This window comes from Onychostoma macrolepis, chromosome 06 (genome assembly GCF_012432095.1).
Source record: "Onychostoma macrolepis isolate SWU-2019 chromosome 06, ASM1243209v1, whole genome shotgun sequence".
In the NCBI taxonomy this organism is placed as follows: Eukaryota; Metazoa; Chordata; class Actinopteri; order Cypriniformes; family Cyprinidae; genus Onychostoma; species Onychostoma macrolepis.
Window position 1 is genome coordinate 23903641 of NC_081160.1, and position 22304 is coordinate 23925944.

Consider the following 22304-nt stretch of genomic DNA (forward strand, 5'->3'; position numbering starts at 1 on the left):
AACATCATTTTTACACAATTTACCAAGTAACCATAGTTTCTTATTAATATGGATACTTTAAACCTTGTAAGAAGCTTTAATTTTTATTAAAGATTTTTGTGTCATCAGTAAAATGAAGAGAGCAAGTCAAAATTTTAAATAAAAGAAAACACTGCAGCCATTGTTGGTTGGTGGGCAACTTTATTGACCACACGTCTTAGCACAAATTCATATTAAATGATTGTTTATAGCTGACCCTTCTTGAAAGGTGGTATTTACTCTGCAACCTCTTTTCCCTGCGGAAGAAAAATTAATAAATTAATTAATTAAATTAATAAGAGTCAAATATTCTGGACTTTTGAGTTTAGTTTGTGTATATTCAGAAGTTTTGAATAAATAACTTTTTAAAAATACCTTTCCGATGTCACGGCTCTTTGCCCTGAGCTTGTTGACCTGGGACTCGGCAATGTCAGCTCTCTCCTGAGCTTCCTCCATCTCATGCTGCACCTTCCTGTACCTTGCCAGGTGAGTGCTGGCCTGTTCCTCCTGTGATGAGATTACCCAGGAATCAATAGTTTATTAAATTGTCAAACAAAATCTTAATTATGTCTTAATTATGATGAAATATGACCATATAATACTCTACTTACAGCTTCCTCAGCTTGTCTCTTATAGGACTTCACTTTCAACTGCAGTTTGTCCACCAGATCTTGCAGTCTGGTTACATTCTTCTTATCCTCTTCAGTCTATTAAAAAGACTGTGCATTGTAACTAATGCTGCTCTGTTGAGGAACCATTCCTTCTCAGAAGTTAAGTAAAATCACCTACCTGGTAAGTGAGTTCCTTCACTCTTCTCTCATACTTCCGAACTCCTTTAACTGCTTCGGCACTTTTTCTTTGCTCAGCCTCAACCTCATTCTCCAGTTCACGAACCTGGGAAATAGATAGAAAAAATAGATTACATAAATTCTAGTGTACACTTTGGATTTCATAACCTTCTTACAAATTGCACTAAAAGTACCCTAGCTTCCAGTTTCTGGAGCTGCTTCTTTCCTCCCTTCATGGCCAGACTCTCAGCCTCATCCAGACGGTGCTGCAGGTCTTTGACTGTAACTTCCAGGTTCTTCTTCATCCTCTCAAGATGAGCACTTGTATCCTGCTCTTTCTTCAGCTCCTCTGCCATCATGGCAGCCTGCAATCACGCGTGACATGACTACAGCTATTTTTCAGTGTTCACTAGATGTATATAATTGGATTTGACTGGAACAAATGTGGTCATATAGAACATATCATTGTGTATTTTCATATAAATAAGCACTTACATCAGTAATAGCTTTCTTAGCCTTCTCCTCTGCATTTCGTGACTCCTGAACAGCATCATCCACTTCACCTTGGATTTGAACTAAATCGGCCTCAAGCTTCTTTTTGGTGTTGATGAGACTGGTGTTCTGTATATTGGAGGGTAACATGGTTTGCCATTGATGATTCTGTCTATGTGTCCAGCTGAATTAAATTGGAAACACTTGAAAACAAACCTGGGAGTGTAGAAGTCCTACACGCTCGCTGGCATCCACCAGTTCCTGCTCAGCCACTTTGCGGCCTCTCTCGGTCTGCTCTAGAGCAGATCTCAGCTCCTCAATCTCAGCCTGCATCAGGTTGTTCCTGCGTTCAACCATAGCAACCTGCTCTTTCATGTCCTCTTGACCCCTCAGAGCATCATCAAGGTGCAGTTGGGCATCCTATTAAAAGATGAATAACTTATTTCAATGGAATAAGTATCGAAGAGTATGAGGTTCAGCTTCCAGCTGAGGACAACTGGAACTCTTACAAGAGCTCCTCGGTTTTACCTTGAGCTGTCCTTGGACGTTCCTGAGCTGTTTCTGAGCTTCGGCAGCCTGGCGATTTGCATGGTTCAGTTGAATCTCCATCTCATTGAGGTCTCCTTCCATCTTCTTCTTGACTCTTAGGGCTTCATTTCTGCTCCTGATCTCAGAGTCTAGAGTGTTCTGCATGGAATCAATCACTCTTTGGCTATTCCTTTTGATCTGTTCCATTTCCTCATCTTTCTCAGCCAATTTACGATCAATCTCCCCTTTCACTTGGGTTAGCTCAAGCTGGATACGAAGAATCTTAGATTCCTCATGTTCCAGGGTTCCCTGTTGACCAGTAGAAGAGTAAGAATCATTTAACATTACAAAAAAGCAGTCTTGTTAAGTATTATAGTAGTCATTCAGAAACACTTCAGCTTACCTCAGCTTCCTCAAGAGCGGCCTGGATTTCTATTTTCTCTGTTTCGACAGTCTTCTTGGCTTTATCCAGCTCATGAATGGTTTTCCCAGTCTCTCCAATTTGTTCAGTCAAGTCAGAGATTTCCTCTGAATAATATAAAAACCAGAGTATTCACATGCAAGCATGGAAACGGTCTATCATCTGCACTTTGTATTTGTGAAAAAATCTTACGCTGAAGGTTTTTGTTCTCCCTCTTGAGGGTCTCCAGATGGTCCAGTGCTTCTTCATAGGAGTTCTTCATCTTAAAAAGCTCTGTACTAAGAGAACGGGCTTCTTTTTGAGCTCCTTCCAGTTCTGCTTGGCTTTCCTCATACTTTTGCTTCCACTCTGCCAGAACCTTGGAATAAGTAAATTGAATTTGTGAGCAAAGACCTAATGTTGTTGTACAAACAATCAGCAACAATTAATACACCCTGTACCTTGTCAAAGTTTCGCTGCTTCTTGTCAAGATTGGCGGCAAGAGCATTAGCTCTCTCCACATCAATCATGAGATCCTCAACTTCACCCTGCAGTCGCTGCTTGGTTTTTTCCAGAGAGGCACACTTTGAGTTCACAGCCTCTACGGACTCTTCAGCATCCTGCAAACGCTGAGCAAGCTTTTTCCTAAGAGCAACAATGAAATGTTAGTCATTGCTTCTACTTTATTTCCTGTTGAGTGGACATTTAAGCAGGTGATTTCACTTACTTTGCTTCCTCAAGCTCTTCAGTGCGCTGAATGGCATCAGTCTCATATTTGGATCTCCACTGAGCTACTTCACTGTTGGCCTTTGACATGCCACGCTGGAGCTCAGATTTGGCCTCCTGTTCCTCCTCATACTGCTCTCTGAGCAGATCACAGTCATGTCGTGCTGACTGGACAGCATGAGCCAGAGCATTTTTGGCCTGAAAAGCAACAAACAAAGCATTATTTGCTAATGTTGCTAATACCCGCTACGAGACACGTTTACCAAAATAGTAAACAATTACCTTGGTTTCTTCCTCAATGTGTCTCTTAAGCTCCTCAATCTGCTGAGTGAAAGCTTGCTTGCTTCGAGTCAACTGAGAAACAAGAGCTTCTTTTTCCTCAAGCAGGCGACTGAATTCACCTTTTAAAAGAAAGAACAATTCATTGAAAATGTAGGCAAAACCTTAAATTTGGAGTTTGAAGTGTGGCTTTGTACTCAAACGTACCATTCTCAGTAGCCAGTCTTGCTTTTTGTGCACTTATCTCATTTAGTTGACGGATCGTTTCATCGTTTTTGGTTTTAGTTTCACTCAGTTGATCTTCAAGAGTACGGCACATCTTCTCCAAGTTACCCTGAAAGGAAAAACTGCTATCCATGAGTTCACACTTACATAAAATTAGCTGGAGTAATGCGTATTTGGCGTGCTATCCGGGGAAGGGCTCCGCGCTCGGGAATGGCCCGAACCCAGAGTACACCCCCAGCTCCCCCCCAGTGTGGAGAAGGGGTGGTGGAGGGATGCTGATTAACCGTCAAAGGATGGAGGTATGTCAGCTGTATTTATACCTATGGTGTTGATTAACTTGAGTGTGTTCCTCTTGTGTTAATTAGGCTAAGTATCTGACGCGCTCCTCCTGAACTTTGTTAATAAAACATCATTACATATGACTGATATATTAAAAACGCAATATTCAGAAAAAGCAATTCTCATGCCTTTGATTTGGCGACAGCCTCCATATTGCTTGACAGGTCATCAATCTCCATTTTGTATTCGCTCTTTTCTTTTTCCAGCTTCTGTTTCACACGCTGGAGGTTGTCTATCTGTTCTCCCAGCTCTGCCACAGTGTCTGCCTGCTTCTTGCGGAGTGCTGCAGCCGTCGCTTCATGCTGCAAGGTGGACTCCTCCAGATCACGGCGTAGTTTCTGGAACTCAGCCTCACGTTTTTTGTTCATCTCAATCTGGGCAGAAGTGGCACCACCTGCTTCTTCAAGCCTCTCGCTGATCTCCTCAAGTTCCCTGGAGAGATCAGACCTCTGCTTCTCGACCTTAGCACGAGCAGCACGTTCTGCCTCAATTTCTTCCTCCAGCTCCTCAATACGGGCCTGAAATAAACAGTATTTATGATGATGATCAGACTTATTTGAACCAGATTACATGATCAGTGATCCTAGTGTTATTCATTGAGAGATGACCTGGAGTTCCTTGATCTTCTTTTGATGTTGGGTACTAATAGACTGTTCATCCTCAATCTTACTTAGAAGTTGGCTTATCTCAAAGTCCTTCCTGTGGGAAATAGTTGTAACAGATGATTTACATACCATCAAAAAAATTATTCTCTTCAAAACATTTTAACATAAAAGTTAAAATCTTACTTCTTTATCTTCTCATCTGATTGTTGCTTGTCATTCTCCAGGTCCATTATGGATTCTTGTGCTAGTTTCAGGTCACCCTCAAGCTTTCTCTTGGCTCTCTCAAGGTCCATACGGAGTTTCCTTTCTTGCTCCAGAGAACCTTCCAGCTATCAAGCAAGAATACAATATTGGTTGGTCTGAAAGGCATCTACAGTACATCTAAAATTAAACAATTCAACCAATATATTGCAGCAACTAATGTAACTTACATCATCCACTTGTTGTTCAAGTTTGGTTTTGGCTTTCGTCAGAGTATTGACTTTGTCCTCCTCTGCCTGCAGATCATCCAAAGTTTGCTGATGTGCCTCTTGGAGGGATTTCTTCTCTTTGGTTAACTTTGCAATGCTTTCATCCAGTGAGGCCATCTCCTCTGTAAGATTTTTCACCTAATGAAGAAATTTAGTGAAATTGTTAGTCACATCAGGTCAGATATTTGATGGGTAATATGAATTAAGAGAGTTTCTCAAGATATTAACCTTGTTCTCAGTGGCATGTTTCTCCTTCTCCACTTTGGCTAAGGTAAGCTCCAAATCATCAATGTCTTTCTTCAGCTCAGAGCACTCATCCTCTAGTTTTCTCTTTTTGGCTGTCAGTTCCGCATTGATTTCTTCCTCATCCTCTAATCTTTCATTTGACTCTTTAAGTTTCGCCTCCAGCTGGATCTTGCTTTTGATTAGTCCTTCGCATCTTTCTTCAGCATCACAAAGGTTTTCTGTTTCCTGTTGATTAGAGCATCATTTGATTTTAATTTTAGCTGTGCATTTGTTATGTTATTAAGACAAATTGATTATTTGTGATCTTTTCAGCAGGATGCCGCTGAAAAACGTACAGATGCCACTTGTAACTGCAGGTCATTTTTCTCCTGTAACAGGGAAACCATCTTCTCCTCCAGCTCCTTCTTCTTGGCAAGTGCCTTTGCTAGATCCTCCTTCATTTTTTCAAAGTTCTCTTTCATGGCTGCCATTTCCTTCTCAGTCTCTGCACTCTTCAGCAGAGGCTTGATCTTAAAATACAGCTTCATCCATGGCCAGTGTTTCACATTCATGAATGAGCGGATGTTGTACTGGATGGAGAAGATGGACTCTCTGGATCATAGAATCAGAAGAAATGGCCAGATCCTGTGTGTAAGCATGAAGTTACCCCATACCATATACTATATTGTGAAAAACCATACCTCCTCTCCATCATTTTGACAAATTCTCTCCTCATAACGTATCCACGACAAAGAGCCTGAGTCATGGTAACCAGCTCAGCTAGTTTTTCATCTCGCATCTCCTCAAGGGTACCCAGCAGACCAGCTTTGAAGAACACCTATCACAAATAAGCGATAAAGCAATTATGCACTATTATCTAATATCTGCAAAATAAGGTACGAAATATGGTTTGATAGTGTGTACTTTGGTGTGTCCAAACTTGTACTGGGTATGATCCACATCAATGGAGCCAAGAAGCTTCTCTGAAGCCTTCTTATTGTCAATGAAATGACCCTCAGGAATGACACTAGCATTCAATACTTTGTACCTGAAACAGAAGTGATTTCATTACATTTCAGTTCAATTTTTTCTTACGGTAGTACCTCTAATATCAAGAAACCATGACATGAAATGGGCTGATGGCATAAAATTTGCCAAGTTCAAGGGTCTATAAAAAGACTGGTACTATAAAAAAAGTGTTTAAGATTTGGCTTTCATTGGGGCATTATGCCATATTTCAAGGCCTTATGCATAGTCAGTGGCGGCCAAGAAACCACACCGCGAAATGGGCTGATGGCACAACAGGTGGCTCAGTATGCATTGTTCTATATGCTAAATGTAATGGTTTCCTGTGTGCACATAAAAGTCTGTATATTTTTTATTTTTGCAAAGGTCCTTGAGGTTATGTTATACGGTGCTAAGAATATAGTGTGAAGAAACCCAGAATGCTTATACAGTCATGGCCAAAAATATCGGCACCCTTGATAAATATGATCAAAGGCAGCTGTGAAAATTAATCTGCATTGTTAATCCTTTTGATCTTTTATTTAAAAAATTCACAAAAATCTAACCTTTCATTGCATAATAAGAATTTAAAATGGGGGGAAATATCATCATAAATTCTTATTATCTAATGAAAGGTTAGATTTTTGTGAATTTTTTTAATAAAAGATCAAAAGGATTAACAATGCAGATTAATTTGCACAGCTGCCTTCGATCATATTTACCAAGGGTGCTGATATTTTTGGCCATGACTGTAACCTGCATTTTGCATAATGAAAATGTGCATTCATTCAGTCATATTTGGTGATCACAAAAGAATCACTAAACAGCTGCCATGAAACCTCACTTCTTGTACAATAAATTTATTTTCATTAAATTCTTAATTTTCTATTATTAAAAAAATAAATAAATAAATAAATGGAGGCAAAGTCTGGAAACACAAATATTTTTCCATACTCTGCTTTCTTTTTTCCATATTTTTCCATACTTTTCCAAACCCCGTAGGAACCCTGCTTACACCACAAATAGAAGTGACATGGTAAAAAATAAAATGTGCATGATATTCACATATGGTATATATGGGAGATACCTCTGCTTAAAGTCACCATAGAGGATTCTGCTTGGGAAACCCTTTCTGCAAATTCTGATTCCCTCCAGTACACCATTACAGCGCAGTTGGTGGATGACCAGAAAGTTTTCCATAAGACCTGGAAAAATAGGCAGAGGGATCTTAATCTTAAAACATTCTTAAATAGGATTCTGAGTCTTTTTATTATAGCTAAACAAAGGTGATATTGTTATACTAAGCAAAGCAATATTTATTATTGGAAAAAATAACAATACCAACCAGGGGTTTTTGATTCATTTGGAATCAGACAGCGCACAAAATGGGGATGTGTGCTCCTCAAGTTGGTCATCAGCTTACCCAAGTTCTCCTGTAGAATTTTGTCCAAAATATGTTGAAATGCTTGACCAGTGTACAAGTACATATATTAATAATATTAGCATTTTTCGAACACATTTATCATGAACACATATTTAACATGGTAAACTCACCCTAAACAGTGCTGACACTGTCTGGAAAGAGCCACCCTTTTTCTTGCCTCCCTTTTTGCCTCCTGCCTCTGTACAGTATAATAAATAATACAAATATAATATGTAAATAATACAATACATTTATTAAAAAATAAACCCTGCATTTAATACCAATACTATATTAATACTCTCAGATATATGTAGGGATGTTTTGCAGACCTTCAGCAGAAGCATGAGCGGCATACAGGTGAGCCAACAGTTTCACTGAAGACTTCTGGTACAGCTGAACCACTGAGTCGTTCAGAGGGTCCTTGTTCTTATCGAGCCAGCCTGTGATGTTGTAATCCACAGTTCCAGCATAGTGCACCAAGGAGAAGTGGGCCTCGGCCTTGCCTTTGGCAGGTTTGGGCTTCTGGAAGCATGCAGTTTTACCAAGATGCTGGTCATGCAGCTTGTTCTTGAAGGTTGTGTCTGTTGCCTTAGGGAACATACACTCCTCCTCAAGGATGGAGAAAATACCCATTGGCTGCAAGAAAGAGCACAGTTCCTTGAGTTAGGAAAATGAATCAAAGCAAAGCACTTATGCTAAAAAAAGAAAAACACTATGTCTTAAAGCTGAAATTTGTTACCTTTTCAATAAGCTCAATACAAGCAGCCAAGTCCATACCGAAGTCAATGAACTCCCACTCTATACCTTCTTTCTTGTATTCCTCTTGTTCCAGCACAAACATGTGGTGGTTGAAAAACTGTTGTAGTTTCTCATTTGTGAAATTAATGCATAGCTGCTCCAGGCTGTTGAACTGTAGTGAACATAAAATAATTCAGTATCGGAACCAAGAAGCTAAAGCGACAGATTCAAATTTTTTATCTTGTAAACTTACATCAAAGATTTCAAACCCAGCAATGTCAAGCACTCCGATGAAGAACTGTCTTGGCTGTTTGGTGTCCAGCATCTCATTGATTCGGACAACCATCCACAAGAACATTTTCTCATAGATTGACTTGCACAGAGCCATGGTTGAATTATTCACCTAATTTAGAAAATAATGATGCCATTTTATTCCATTTCATTAAAACAAACAGTATATTCATAAATATTAAGTGATGCAATCATTAATTATACATTTTTAAATGCACACACCTGAGAAACAGTTTGACCTTTGGTCACAAATTCATTGCCAACCTTCACTCTGGGATAACACAAAGCTTTCAGCATGTCAGCAGAGTTCAGTCCCACGAGGTAAGCAATTTTATCAGCCACTGGAAAAAATCAAATATTTTAAGTAAATAATTTATATGTATCCATATTGTAACCATATATGCATGTTTTTCTAGCTAAATTTGAAGTCACACCCTCAGTTCCATCAGGCTCGGCCTGCTCCTCCCTCTGCTTCTGCTTGAACTTCATGTTCCCATGATGCATGCAAGCTCCTGTCAGCTTGTAGATGCCCATTTTCTCCTCAGCAGTAAAGCCCAGGATATCAATGGCTGTCTACAAGTCAGAAACAGTCAAATGTATGTACCTTTAATATAACATATTTGGGTAACACTTTAGAATACTGTTCCGTCGTTAATGAATAACTACACAGGAACAAATGGCTAATGCACTATTAACATTGTAGTAACTACTATTAACTAACAAGAAACTCTGATTAACGATTTATTAAGTAATAGCGCTAAGTTGAAACTGGTAGTTCACTATTAGCTAACCAATAACTACTATTTTTTTCATATATCCTGAGAACTCCTAAGAACTACTTTATACAGGTTGATAATTAATGTGAATTATGCATAATGAATAATTAATTCTAAAATGAAGATCATGCTAACCCACTAGTAATGACTCAAGTATTACCAAATCCTTCTAAATGAACTACTAATTACTTGGATCAGTATTCTAAAGTGAAAATCATCATAACTTCCTAATATTGACTGATGTCATTGTGAGCTTTTGAGATATATGTAAGGTTTTGGATAGTAATGACTCAAGTGTTACTACATTCTTCTGAAGAAACTACTAATTATTTGGGTCAGTATTCTAAAGTGAAGATCATGGTAACCCACTAGTAACGATTTAAGTGTTACCAAATCTAGCAAAATGAATTACTAACCAGGACCTTACAAAAATCTCAAAAATTTACAATGATTTCAGTCATTACTAGGGAGTTATCACGATCTTCACTTTAGAATACTGATCCAAAAAATTAGTAATTCCTTCTGAAGAATTTGGTAATACTTGAGTCATTACTAGTGGGTTACCATGACCTTTACTTTAGAATGAATTATACATTATGTATTATTCATATTAATTATCAACCTGTATACAGTAGTTCTTAGTAGTTCTTGGGGAGGTATGAAAAAAATAATAGTTACTGATTAGCTAATAGTGAACTACCACATTCGACTAAGCACTATTAATTACTAATTCATTAATCAGAGTTGCTTGTTAGATACTAGTAGTTACTAGAGTGCTAATATTGCATTACTCATGTGTTCTTGTGTAGTTAATCATTAACGATGGAACAGTATTCTAAAGTGTTACCCATATTTGACATAGTGTATCAGAGATATGCAAAAAGATGCAAGAGTATGCATCAAATGTTAAGTGCTCAGACATTTGACTTCAACTTACATCAGTTGCAATGAACTCTTCCACATCATCGATGCTCTTGACTGTGATCTCACCATGACTGACCATGGGATAGTCGTATGGGTTTGTGGTGATCAGGAGAGCCTCTACAAGAGGAATATGACAAGAAAGAAAGACTTAATACTGTTGCACAAATATAATAATTTAATGCTCACATGATCTGTTCTTGCAATCTTTATTCAATTCAAATGATATATTGCAAAATATGATCCTAATGCAATAATATACAGTTTCTTACCCAGCAGTTCTGGCTTATGGCCAGTGCAGAGCTGGTAGAAGATGTGGTAGCTCCTCTCAGCAGACAACTGGAAAGTTACTCTGGACTTTTCCAGCAGATCTATGGATCAATACCATGATTGTCAGAGGGATAAAATTAATGTCAATATTAATCAGTTGATCTGTGAAAGAATATAGGACTCACAAGTTTCAATATCAGCTGACGCCAGTTTTCCAGTGGTGCCAAAATGAATTCGAATAAATTTACCCTGTAGATTTTACCAGATGCAAGATTGATTAGAAAACAGTTTTCCATTACAGAATCAAAACACTTAGTAGAGCATGGCAGTTGGCTCAGTACTCACAAAGCGGGAAGAGTTGTCATTCCTCACAGTCTTGGCATTTCCATAGGCTTCCAGCAAGGGGTTGGCTGCAATGATTTGATCCTCCAGCGACCCCTGATGTGTACAGAATATCTTTAATGATGCTGTCAAGCAAGTACTCTGCTGTCCTCTTGAAATGAAGGATTAGTATATGCATGCATATGCCTTAAAGAACATCTATTTGATTCATTCCCTGACCATATCATTAATCAAAAGGATGTAAATATCAGATATTATCAAAATAAATATTGCAAATACCTGCATTTTTCCAGGGACGGCCTCTGTCTTCTTCGGTCCAGATACAGCGATTGTCGCAAAGTACTGGATGACACGTTTGGTGTTCACAGTCTTTCCTGCACCAGATTCTCCACTGAAATTACAATAATGCAACACATAATTGACCCAATTTCTGTCATTTGATTTCTTATTTTAATTAAAAGATAAAGTACTCCAAACTCTGAAAAATCCTAAAGATACTCACGTAATCAAGATCGACTGATTCTCACGATCTACGGAGAGCAGAGAGACATTTGATTTTACCCAACAAAGTCTAAAATGTTACCCAACGAAGATTAAAGAAAGAAATCTTAAACTATTTTCTTCCACAAGCTCATACCAGTGAGCATGAACTGATAGGCATTGTCAGAGATGGAGAAGATGTGAGGTGGGGCTTCAACTCTTTTTTTGCCCCTGTAGGCTCCCACAACTACAGCATCGTACACTGGGAGCCACTTATAGGGGTTCACAGTGACACAGAACAACCCGGAATAGGTCTGCAAATGAGGATTTTAGCTTAAATAAAACAGCATATTGCATATGAAGGATGAAGTACTGTTCATTTCATTACATACATAGATCATCCATGCTGCATAACGCTCTTTGAGGTTGTACAGCACAGTGGGCTCACTGAGGTGGGTCATCATGGCCATGTCCTCTATCTTATCGAACTTAGGGGGATTCATTGCAAAAACTTAATCTTCCTTCACTGTGACAGTCTTTTTGGGGAAAAAACAAAGCAAATGATAGATCACAGAGTGTTTATGAAAACTAAAAATACTAGACTCCGATAACTATATTGTTTTATGTCTGGTTTTGAACTTGCAGTACCTTATTTATTTCTATTGTTACTTGGTTGTTAGATGTAAACTTCTCAACTTACTTTGCCGCACAGCGTTTTGACAGTGGCTTTGCCACCCTCTCTGCTGACTAGCACCCCTTTGAGGTACATCTCCTGTTGGTCTGTCACAAAGTATGCTGTCTTGGCATCAAATGGTGTGTTCTGAGCCTCAATTCTCTCCCTCTCTGGCTTCCGGAGGTAAATGGCCGCCGGGCCAAAACACTCCATTTCTGCATCCCCACTCATGGTGCCGCTTTACTGGACAAATAGACCAAACATCAATAACATTAAGGATATCGATCATTTAAATAGTAAGAGGTGATACAAAACATTACTGCACTATAATATAAATGATGAATATTGTTTAATGAGGTCATACAGTAGATTTTTACCCCCTTTTGCCTCCAGTCAGTAGAAGTTGGACAAATGATGAGAGAAATCTATAAAAAAAAATAAAAAAGACATTCATTCATTAAGCACATTTATGATTAATTTGATTTATGTACACATTTAATAAACTTGATAAATCTTTTTGCATGCAGACTAACTTAATTTTAATTTTTCAGTTTGACTCACCTACTTGAAGTCAGCCCCAGTCAATGGCTTCGCACTCGACTTCTTGTTTTATAGAGCACAACGTGTTCAGTCAGCAAAACGCTCTCTCTATTTGGTGCTTGGACTGCCCTCAACTCCGCATCTCTCTCTGGAATATTATTTTTATCTGATAATAAATCTAAAGTGATTTTGGATAGAGTATTGCAGTTCGGTTCCAATATTTCCACGTTTTCGAAACAGTCCAGAGTTTTGCATATCAAAGACATGTACTGAAGCTTTAAACATAGCATACATTCATATATAAACTTTTTTTGATGAAAATTACAGAAAACTCATGCAACAATAATATTAGAATCATGTGAGAACCTCGATGCTCTGTAATAAAATGTATGCACTCTATTAAAATATATAGCATTGCAGTGGAGTCAATTGTGTCAATTCGATCTTAACAACGTTCCTTGGCGCCGTGGGACATCTCTCTTTAGCTGAGGGGGAGCCTGCAAATGTCACATGTATACTGTTGCAAATCCAAACATACATTTGATAAAAGACAAGAAATTCCAATTTTGAAATGAGCTGCATGAGCACAGAGACAGGATGAAAGTGACCTTAAGCTGCTAATGTATTGATTTAATTTCTTCATCTTCATCTCAGATATGGCTTTGAGGTATGAGATTTGAGGCAAATGAGCATTTGCATTTTTCCATCTAGTGTTTCAACACAATAGTTGTTACACTTTTGTGATCTGAATAGAATAATTTGACCTGTTTTTTTTTAAAGGTCTGTATTTATATGGTGAAACAAGGGCAACTTCCATCACTGCCAGCTTTCTTTCTCAACCCATCTCTTGTGGTTGTCAAAGAACTGCATGCCATTCAACGTGAGATTGAATGATTTATACCAATTACACTCAAGAGTTTTCTTGGGATGGGAAACAAGATAGGGGTTCTGTAAAAGGGGAAAGTGCTGTAAAAATTCTCAAGAGGTTACCCACAACGGTGAGCTCATCTCCTTAATAAAAAGGGATACATGATATTTCATATTATCCTCTTATAAGGATTAAGTACAAATATAGATTCACTCAAGCAGCTGCCCTTCGAAAACAACACAAAATATACAACAGCCTGAAGGGAGAATAGATGGGTAACTACTTTATTTTTTGTCTCATTAATTATAAAAAGGAGGGAAAAGTTGTGAAAACGTGAGATTGCTATCAATTCTTTGCTATACTACAAAAAGAGAAAACAGATAAAACTAAATGACAGTACTTAAAAAGTATTGCCAACTCCGCTTCAAAATATGAATCAAATGATAATCTGTATTATATACATTAATAAAGGTTTCGTATTCTCCCCAAGTCTGTGCAATAAATAAATAACATTCATTTTTAAATAAATCAACTTAAATAACACAAAAAACATTCATAATTTATCACGCCACTTTTTAAAAAATGTTAATTAGAATACTAACATATGATAGTTTCTACATATCATGTGACACAGAAGAAAGGTCAGATAGTTAACCTCCGTTGTAGGGATACACAAGTAAAAATAGTTAACTTCTCCCTTCGAAATGCCTTTTTCCCCCAAAATATCAAAGGTGATGCGTATCAACTTGCTGCAAATACAGGGTGCTGCATAGCAAATAGTTACTGACCATTCTCAAGCTCTTCAAATAAGGCCCATCATTGTATTGCACATACTGTAACATTCAAAATATACAGAAGCTAAACTTACCGCAATACGTAACTGAACCAAGACCTGTCACTCCCACAATAAACAACACAATACAAGCAATAAAGGGATTTATTTAGCATTGTCATCATTATTTTGCCATGACTGATATGGTTTGTAAGATTCATGTGCACCAGCGTGAGGTTTTTTTTTTTTTAATATCAAAACTCAACATGAAAAATGGTCATTTGAACAGTATACATATTTATAAAAAACACTGACAAAACAAACTGTTTAAATTATTGGACACTGAACATTTTTCCTTTGTGCTGATGAGTATCAATGAGGTTTCAATTATATAGACCCACCCTGATTTTAAGGTTTGTTAGAAAGGCAGAGGTAAATTGAGTCTATCCTTTTTAATATGTACAGTACATACTCATTAATATTTATGAGCACAAGGAAAAGCTGAGGCATATTCAGAATATTGCAACGTTGTGAGCGCTTTACTACTACTACTAAATAATAACAACAAAGGGATTTGGGATAAGATGAAGAGAGACAGAATACACAAATGGAATTGCGAAGTGTGAAGAAACAAAATACTTTTAAAACAAAATTAGGCCATTAGCAAAAGTTAAAAAAAAGAGATAAAGGGGCAAAAAAGTCAAACAAAGACTAAAACAGAACAACAAAAGAAGTACCGTGCCTGTCTGTGAAAACCATTACTTTGCTCTTCAGTTACAATACTGCAATACTCTGAATTAATTCCTGTGACAGACGGCACCCTCTGGATCCAGCTGTTCCACCTTTGCTGGTGGTCCAGGAATCAAATCGCACCTTAACTATTTCCTCACTGGCCCCACAGCTCTCCATCGTATTTTTCCAGGTATTGCAGCCAGCAGAAGGTGTACTGAAAATTTCCTAAAACTATTGAGCACAAACAGAATATAAAGTAAGAGAGGTTGTTGGTGTGACGGTGAATTAAATCATACTGCAGAGTGCAGAGACACTCACATTTTTGAGGAACTCCTCTGCAACTATGCGAGCCCTGGCGTTGACGGACAGTTTCATCTCACTGATTTCCTTATCGATCTCCTCCATAAAATGGATGACAAAGTCCACTAACTTATGCTTGTACATTTGTTCTGTGTGGAAGTTAGTAATGAGGAAACTGATGTCATACCCCTGACAAAAGAAATGAGGGTTATTCGCTGTTAAAATATCATATTGATATTTCACAAGAACTGAAGATTTTTGTTAGCAAGAATTCAAAAGTTTCTCCGCTCTCCCTCACCTCCACAGGTTTTCTTCGCAGGATGAAGAAGTTCTCAGCTCTCATCATCATGAAGCGCATGAACTTGTGACACAGGATCTTTTCAATCTCATCAGCCTTTAATGGACAAGTTGAGGTGCATCATCCAATCACAGACCATTAAAGACAGAAACAAACCATCAAACTGGATTCTTAGCTTGTTTTATTGAAACATAAATCACATACTGCTGGCTTACCGCAGTGGTTCTCAACCTTTGTGACCTACAGGGCCCACAATCACCATCACAATATTCGAAGAACGCCTCCACCAATAAAGGCTAATATATTCTTGGTATTTCTGCTATAATTATAACATAACTGCTTGATTTCCAATTTTGATATATTAAACTAATCAACCACAAATCCATCTTGACTGTATTTTTTTTTTTTAATTATTATTATTTTTATTTTTATTATTTTACTTCGGTGCATGATTAACTTAATATATTAATAATAATTTATTCATTTAAATCCTGCGGCCCCTGTGGAAGTTTTCTGAGGCCTCTTAGTGGGCCTCTGGTTGAGAACCACTGGCTTAAGCCCAATTTATACTTCTGCATCGAACCTACGCTGTAGCCTACACAGAGACGCACAGGCCTGCGCCGCAACCTACGCCGTACCTGACGTGCACCTCTCCAAAAACCTAAAGCCCAATTTATACTTCTGCGTTGTACCTACGCCGTAGCCTCTACGCCGTAAGCTGTGTGTCGGTTTTCATTTATACTTCTGCGTCATCGTCCGCGTCGACGTGCAGTACATATGTGGACCACTAGTCTGCAGTGTCCATGGGCATGTTGCTGGTGTAACCCTCAGTACCACGGCAAAAGCCGAAGAAGAAGCGGCTCGTCAAGAGAAGCATAGCTGTGACAGCGGTAAATAAATATCAAATCATTAAATCATTATTTAAAACAACAAAAAGGGGGGAAACAACTGAACAGGAGAAGATGCCATTCTTTCAATCTCCACAAGCACGTGTACCACGGCAGATCAACATTGTTTGTCGCGGACAACTGATGATGTATATAGTGCTATAGTATAATAAATGATAAGACACTTGTTCTTTGCTTTGTTTTATTTTAAACAAGAAGGTGTGACATTAAACTATACTACAGTGCTCATAAACGCACACAAAACTCAAGTGCATACGGAGGGAGGGGTTCTAGTAGACCAATCACAGCGCTTGCGGTCCGCACAGAATTGACGCGCTGTTAAGATTTTTGGAGAGGTGCACGTCAGGTACGGCGTAGGTTACGGCCCAGGCCTGTGCATCTCTGCGTAGGCTATGGCGTAGGTTCGACGCAGAAGTATAAATTGGGCTTTAGTGTTCAGTGGACTGCATGCGTTGATATTAATGAGTCAGATTGAAACCAACCTCCCCAACTTGTCTCATCTCCACCGCAATACTTCTCTTTTTGTATTATTAGTAGCATTTTCTGTATTCAGTGTATAACACTATTTCAAAACTCATCTCGGAAAGGATAGCAAGAGTGAGTTTAGGGTAAAACAACGAGTGTGCTTACCTGTTTGACAGCAATGCTGACTCGCACAGAGTTGATGGAACCTTCTATTAGAACCTTCTCTTTATCATTCCTACTGATCACAACAGGCTGAAGCAACAGCTCCTTACTGCTCCTGTTGAGACGATTAGACAAAAATAGTCATGTATACACACAAACACACTGGCATTGTGCATACTATGCAGTATAAATAAGCTTATAAATGGTTTTAAAATGGCATGCTGGATCACCACCAAGTGGCCTAAAATCTGCCACAATACCATAAACATGAAAACAGGTTTCAGTTCAATAAATATAAATAGCTGACATACTCTCATTCTAACAGATACATTCCATTTTACATACAAATGCAAGGGATACATTTTCCATTTTACAGATACAAATGGGTGAGCATTATTTTTTTTTAATACTACTATAGAATTTATTATTTTGAATTAGCTTATTTCTACATTTTCAGTTTAATATTTTTAAATGGTTACATTTTAATAATTAAGTTTGAATTCATTTAACTTGTAATCATTAGTTTTTGTTTTAGTTTTACTAATTTTATACTGTCAAGTCAACATTTCTAATTTTCATTTAAATTTTAAGCTTTTCATTTAATATTTATATTTTATTTATGAAACAAATATGGGTCTCATGATGTCATGAATGTAAGGACCTTGGAATAATCACCACGAGTAAACAAAAAACTTGATATTAAACTAAACCCCAGATGCTCACAAGTAAAACATTAGAAATTGTCATGCATCCATTTCTTTAAAAGCTGAAATGAAAGTTTGAAGAATATACTGAATTGGCAGGTTTGGCTGTATACTGCAGCTTATGCTTGTATTCTCTTTCAACTATCTATGGCCAAATCATATTGCAAACATTTTAAAACTTTAATGTTAGGTTTGAACCAGTCAGATGTGTGCATGTAGGCTACTGACCGATCATGCAACTTTCACACACAAATAAAACCCACATGCGCAAACAGTCCCACACACTTACCGGACTTCAACCTCAGGTTTGTTGTGTCTTTCAACCACCTGTGAGGAGAAGTTTTCCAGACAGAGAGCTGCCTGCAGTGTAGCACGCACCGCATTCAGGTACGGACGTAGAGTCGCTGTCTGACGAAACAAAGAAAACTAAATCAGTACTCAGGATGATCAACCATGTCTGCAACCTTACAGCAAGCTCTGTTTGTTCCACACGCCTGAACCTGCACGGGAATTTTTGGGATAGTCCTACACAAGCCCTCCAAAGAAAAAAAAACAACTACCCTTTACACATTAAGTGGCTCAGTCAACCTGCAAATATCATGAATTTCTTCATAGACTGCACTGTCTGAAAGCTCGACACTTCCTGAACTTAAATTCAAGACATGGAGGAAGTGCAAACCTGCATGAAAGATGATGCATTATTAAAACACTGACCTTATTTAGTATTATGTGGGCTGCCTGGAATTCAGCAATAGCTCACTGCATAGAACTAGACTCTAAAACAGACAGTTGCCTGTACACATAATTTTCATAACTAAAGCAAGTTCATTTGTACTGAATAGCTGATAACACCTAAAAAATGTTGTACACTTATCTGTGTTGAGCATAACCAAACAGCAAATAACACAGAAGTAACCAGCAACCATCTCGACAGAATGTGCACTGGTACACCCGTTTATTCAAAGGTATAACAATACTGAAGAAGGAAAATTTGTAGCACAACACTGGTATATTTAATAATAAAGTGGTGAATTTTAATAATTTTCTGTCCATTGATTAATTCATAATATGAAATGAGGTCAATTTGAGTTGTCTTGCCCACAATACTCAAACTCTGGATTACAAAGGGCTGCCAGTGTTACTGTTAATACACACTGAATTGTCAAACCAATATCAGTCAACTCGCGACTGGGGAATATGGGTGGGGATGTTAGCTAACGTTAGTGATTTAGCACTACGAGCCGACTGAGCAACTTCACACCAACGCAGAAACAAACACCTGGAATCAGACTTTTGCCTCACAACAGCATTATCATTCATGTAATAATGATTACACAAACAAAACACAATTTGTATTTTTCCTGAAGAGTTGAAAGGCAATCCTACCATTTCTGTGTACCCGTTAGAGCAGAAGACGGAAGTGCTACAAACACCGGGCGACTTCCGCGAGTAACGCCATTCATCGGAAGATACCAACTTTTCACCGAGAAGGGGGCGACGACTGTATAGTTCTAACGGAATTTTCTTTTACTGCTGTTTCTAGTCGAAAAATATCTTGATTGTGAAATGGGCTAACATGCCTGTATTAAGTGCTTCATTCGTTGACAATATTGCTTACTGTACACTTTACTTGATAGACATTTTTTTGCAATAAGTTGTAGAAGAGGAAGTTCTTGTCAGTTGCAGCGGTAGCAGAACTTGTTTTTACAGTACGATTTTCTCTTAATTGTTTTACCACCTAATATTTTTGCATCATATTTAGAATCACATTTTGCATGATGGTCGTTTTTAAAGAGCTCAGCAGGGATTAAAAAAAATACTTAGGCTAAAAAATGTAGGCTACATAACTCCTTCACTAACAGATAAATGTTATTGTCAAAAGTTTTAAGGAAAAAAAAGTTTAGATCTGTCGTTTTAAATGTATTTACCTTTTCACCCCTGATGATTTCATATGATTTTTGTGCATGCACCCTTTACTGTTAACACATGCTCAAGCTAAAATAATTAAATTTAATCATTAATCTTGCTATATATAGGCTATATGATATCTTGTTTAAATGAACAGGTTAAAAAAGCATCACCATTAAACACCGGTCAAGAAGGTTGTGCAGTCATTTTTTTTTTTTTTTTAAATCAGGTTTATTTGACATACAAGTTGTTTTTTGTAGTTCAGTAACATTTCGTACGAAAAAAAAACACTGTTCAAGCTTATATTTACAAGGCGTTCATCTTCGTCTAGATAGCTAGTACCAAGTTTCCTGTTCAGTGCAGCAAACGAAACAGTCACTTTCATTTCCGAGAAACATGATGTCTTGCAGTGTAGACAATAAAGTGGGTGTGTCTCTCTTATGAAGCCGTATACCCAAATTCAACAGAATTTCATCAAAATATATCAAAACTAAAAAACAAATCCCCTTAGATCTGGGTTCTCTATCCAATAAGATATATACAAAAATATAATTCTTCAATTTGAAAGAAAGTCTATTTTGATTTCTTTGCCTTGGTTGCCTTCTTCGCCGCTACTTTTGGCTTTTTGGCAGCTGCTTTCTTCGGTTTGGGTGTCGCCTTCTTAACACTCGTCTTCTTCGCGGTCTTCTTTTTAACGGGGCTCTTTTTGGCGCTCTTCTTTGCAGTCACTTTCTTGGTCACGTCTTTTTTGGAAGCCGGCTTTGCAGGTTTTTCTGTCTTGGTCGCCTTGGTGGCACTCTTCTTTGGCTTTTTCTCAAATTTCTTTTTATTGAGCTTGAACGAGCCGTTGGCTCCCAGTCCCTTGACCTGCACGAGCGTGTCGTTGAGCAGGAGCGCGCGGATGGAGTAGCGCAGATACACGCGACCGTTCTGCTGATCAAACCAGCTCACTTTCTTCGCTTCATTGTATATCTTGAAAAGCGACGAGCCGTTTTTCTCGCCCAGGGTGCGGATCGCATCAATGACGAGCTGGCTGTACTTGCCAGGCCCCTTGCTCTTCTTTTTCTTCTTTTTAGCTGGAGAAGCAGCTACGGCAGGTTTTGCCTTATTCGCCGATGCCTTCTTCATTTTGGTTGCTGCTGGAGCAGGGGCTTCGGTGGGTGTTGACTCTTCGACCTCAGCAGACATGATCAAACTTGATGCGTATGTGTGTGTTTTCCGAGAATATCAGCTCGAAGATGATGCGAGCATCATCTCAGAGTTTTGAATCGTCAGATTTAACGGCGGCACGCGGACGTGATTGAGAACAACAACACCGTCGGCAGAGGCGCTTGTGTTTTCGAGTTGTGTTTTCTTCAACGACTTTGGGGGCTATTATCTTGTTAGCTTGACATATATTACTAAGTTAAATTATTCATATGGGAAGTGTTCAAGGTGCTTTTTCTGACAGTGTGCAGAAGTGGTGAAATAAAGGCAAAACCGTGGCGCGAGAAAGCAAAGAAAAGATCTTGCCCACATAACGTCTTGCGATTTTGGGTAGGGGCACTTACTTTGCGAGCGAAAATCTTTTTATGGATATTGAGACAGTTCATGCATTAAACCTGATTTGAAAATTTAGAAAGTAAAGGTTCCAGAATTATACTACTCATTCCGTTTTTATCAAATGCCTTCGAGATGCAAGCAGTTTAATTTCACTCAACTAACACATTAAACGCCCTCGCGTGGTTGTGTATTGGCAAACTTTTTCTTTGCTTTTCTCTTTTGTTCCTGGTGACTTAACACTGTATCCTTCTGGCCTATTTTTGAAAGTGAATGTTTTGCACAAATAAAGTCATGGAATTTTGAGTATTTGACATGCCGTTTTATGGTACGTTAAAGTCACCACACTTTTTATGTTTTAAATGGTTTATTATGTCAAAGGTGTTGTCAGTTGCCAGAATTCGCTGAGTCTGACAACTCGTTACTAAACCACCTGGGTCATAGTTAACATCTAAAGGGTTCTTTACTGCACTGAGCTGTAACATGAGCTGACAGATTGGAGATAAACTAAAACTTTCTGTGATTTCATTTTGACCATGATAAACGTACAGTAAGACTTGGTACACTAAGAAGAGACCATTAAAACTATTTGGGCATTACGCATATTATATACATTTAAATTATATGCTAAAACATGATATGATAATAAATTAAGTTCAGTTTAACAGAGAGTCTAACTAACAATTGGGTATTTTTCAAAAATCCTGAGCAAACCCCACCCCTATTCTGGCATGTGCTGTTTAAAAACTTCAGGGGTCGCCACAGAGTATAGTTACTCCTTCCAGATACAGGTTTGGTTAATATAACCACCTGAGAGTTTCAAAACATAATCAAGGGAATATATATATATATATATATATATATATATATGTGTGATCTTAAAATCACTGGTGTTCAGTTGCTTGATTATTTTAGAAATGTGCATATGATTTTTTGTTGTTTAGGTCAGAAATTGAGAATATATTTTGTGACCCCACCCATCACATAAATGGCAATAAGCTTCATAACATTTTTTTCCAGATGCAAATGAACTAAAAACTAATACCATAAAATAAGTAGATATTTTTAATCAAGGTAATAATAATAATAATAAT

The 22304-nt window shown here is 38.0% G+C and overlaps 4 protein-coding genes across 5 annotated transcripts in view; 1 reads left to right on the forward strand and 3 right to left on the reverse strand.

Annotated features, from left to right (window-relative positions):
• The window catches only part of si:ch211-157b11.8 (fibroleukin), a 28626-nt gene that overhangs the window by 1175 nt on the left and 5147 nt on the right, over positions 1–22304 (forward strand). The window lies entirely within an intron of this gene.
• Positions 162–12594, reverse strand: LOC131542103 (myosin heavy chain, fast skeletal muscle-like). The gene is made up of 41 exons (XM_058778431.1): positions 12576–12594; positions 12379–12439; positions 12042–12257; positions 11734–11877; positions 11499–11655; positions 11364–11391; positions 11141–11252; positions 10865–10957; positions 10705–10768; positions 10522–10620; positions 10266–10369; positions 8987–9125; positions 8775–8893; positions 8515–8664; positions 8263–8433; positions 7853–8159; positions 7655–7722; positions 7446–7533; positions 7188–7305; positions 6020–6143; positions 5797–5933; positions 5452–5707; positions 5099–5341; positions 4832–5008; positions 4584–4729; positions 4404–4494; positions 3924–4313; positions 3439–3565; positions 3235–3353; positions 2954–3150; positions 2688–2871; positions 2440–2605; positions 2230–2354; positions 1827–2135; positions 1515–1718; positions 1302–1427; positions 1001–1171; positions 808–912; positions 630–725; positions 394–525; positions 162–275 (listed from the first exon to the last, which is right to left on the reverse strand). The coding sequence occupies exons 4-41, from the start codon at positions 11842–11844 to the stop codon at positions 255–257; spliced, it is 5574 nt and encodes a 1857-aa protein (XP_058634414.1). The 5' UTR covers positions 11845–11877; positions 12042–12257; positions 12379–12439; positions 12576–12594; the 3' UTR covers positions 162–254.
• arpc4 (actin related protein 2/3 complex, subunit 4) overlaps positions 14342–22304 on the reverse strand; it is a 29975-nt gene continuing 22012 nt past the window's right edge. The window contains exons 1-6 of one of the 2 annotated variants that reach the window (XM_058778498.1): positions 19150–19302; positions 18053–18171; positions 17063–17174; positions 15525–15620; positions 15245–15415; positions 14342–15157 (exon numbers count right to left, since the gene is read on the reverse strand). In XM_058778498.1, the coding sequence (XP_058634481.1) occupies positions 15152–15157; positions 15245–15415; positions 15525–15620; positions 17063–17174; positions 18053–18171; positions 19150–19152 (507 nt within the window). In that variant the 5' untranslated portion in view covers positions 19153–19302 and the 3' untranslated portion in view covers positions 14342–15151. Of the gene's footprint in view, positions 15158–15244; positions 15416–15524; positions 15621–17062; positions 17175–18052; positions 18172–19149; positions 19303–22304 lie in introns of those variants that run through there. The other variant, XM_058778497.1, reaches the window with a different exon arrangement.
• On the reverse strand, positions 19872–20948 carry LOC131542132 (histone H1.10). Its single transcript, XM_058778492.1, has one exon. The coding sequence runs from the start codon at positions 20857–20859 to the stop codon at positions 20245–20247; it is 615 nt and encodes a 204-aa protein (XP_058634475.1). The 5' UTR covers positions 20860–20948; the 3' UTR covers positions 19872–20244.

Excerpts from the sequence above, each read along its gene's own strand:
- LOC131542103 (XM_058778431.1), bottom strand. The coding sequence starts at position 11,844 with ATGAATCCCCCTAAGTTCGATAAGATAGAGGACATGGCCATGATGACC. Across the intron at positions 5,009-5,098 it reads AACATGCCACTGAGAACAAG|GTGAAAAATCTTACAGAGGA; the intron begins GTTAATATCTTG and ends TTTCTTCATTAG. Across the intron at positions 1,428-1,514 it reads TAGGACTTCTACACTCCCAG|AACACCAGTCTCATCAACAC; the intron begins GTTTGTTTTCAA and ends TCCAATATACAG.
- LOC131542132 (XM_058778492.1), bottom strand. The coding sequence starts at position 20,859 with ATGTCTGCTGAGGTCGAAGAGTCAACACCCACCGAAGCCCCTGCTCCA.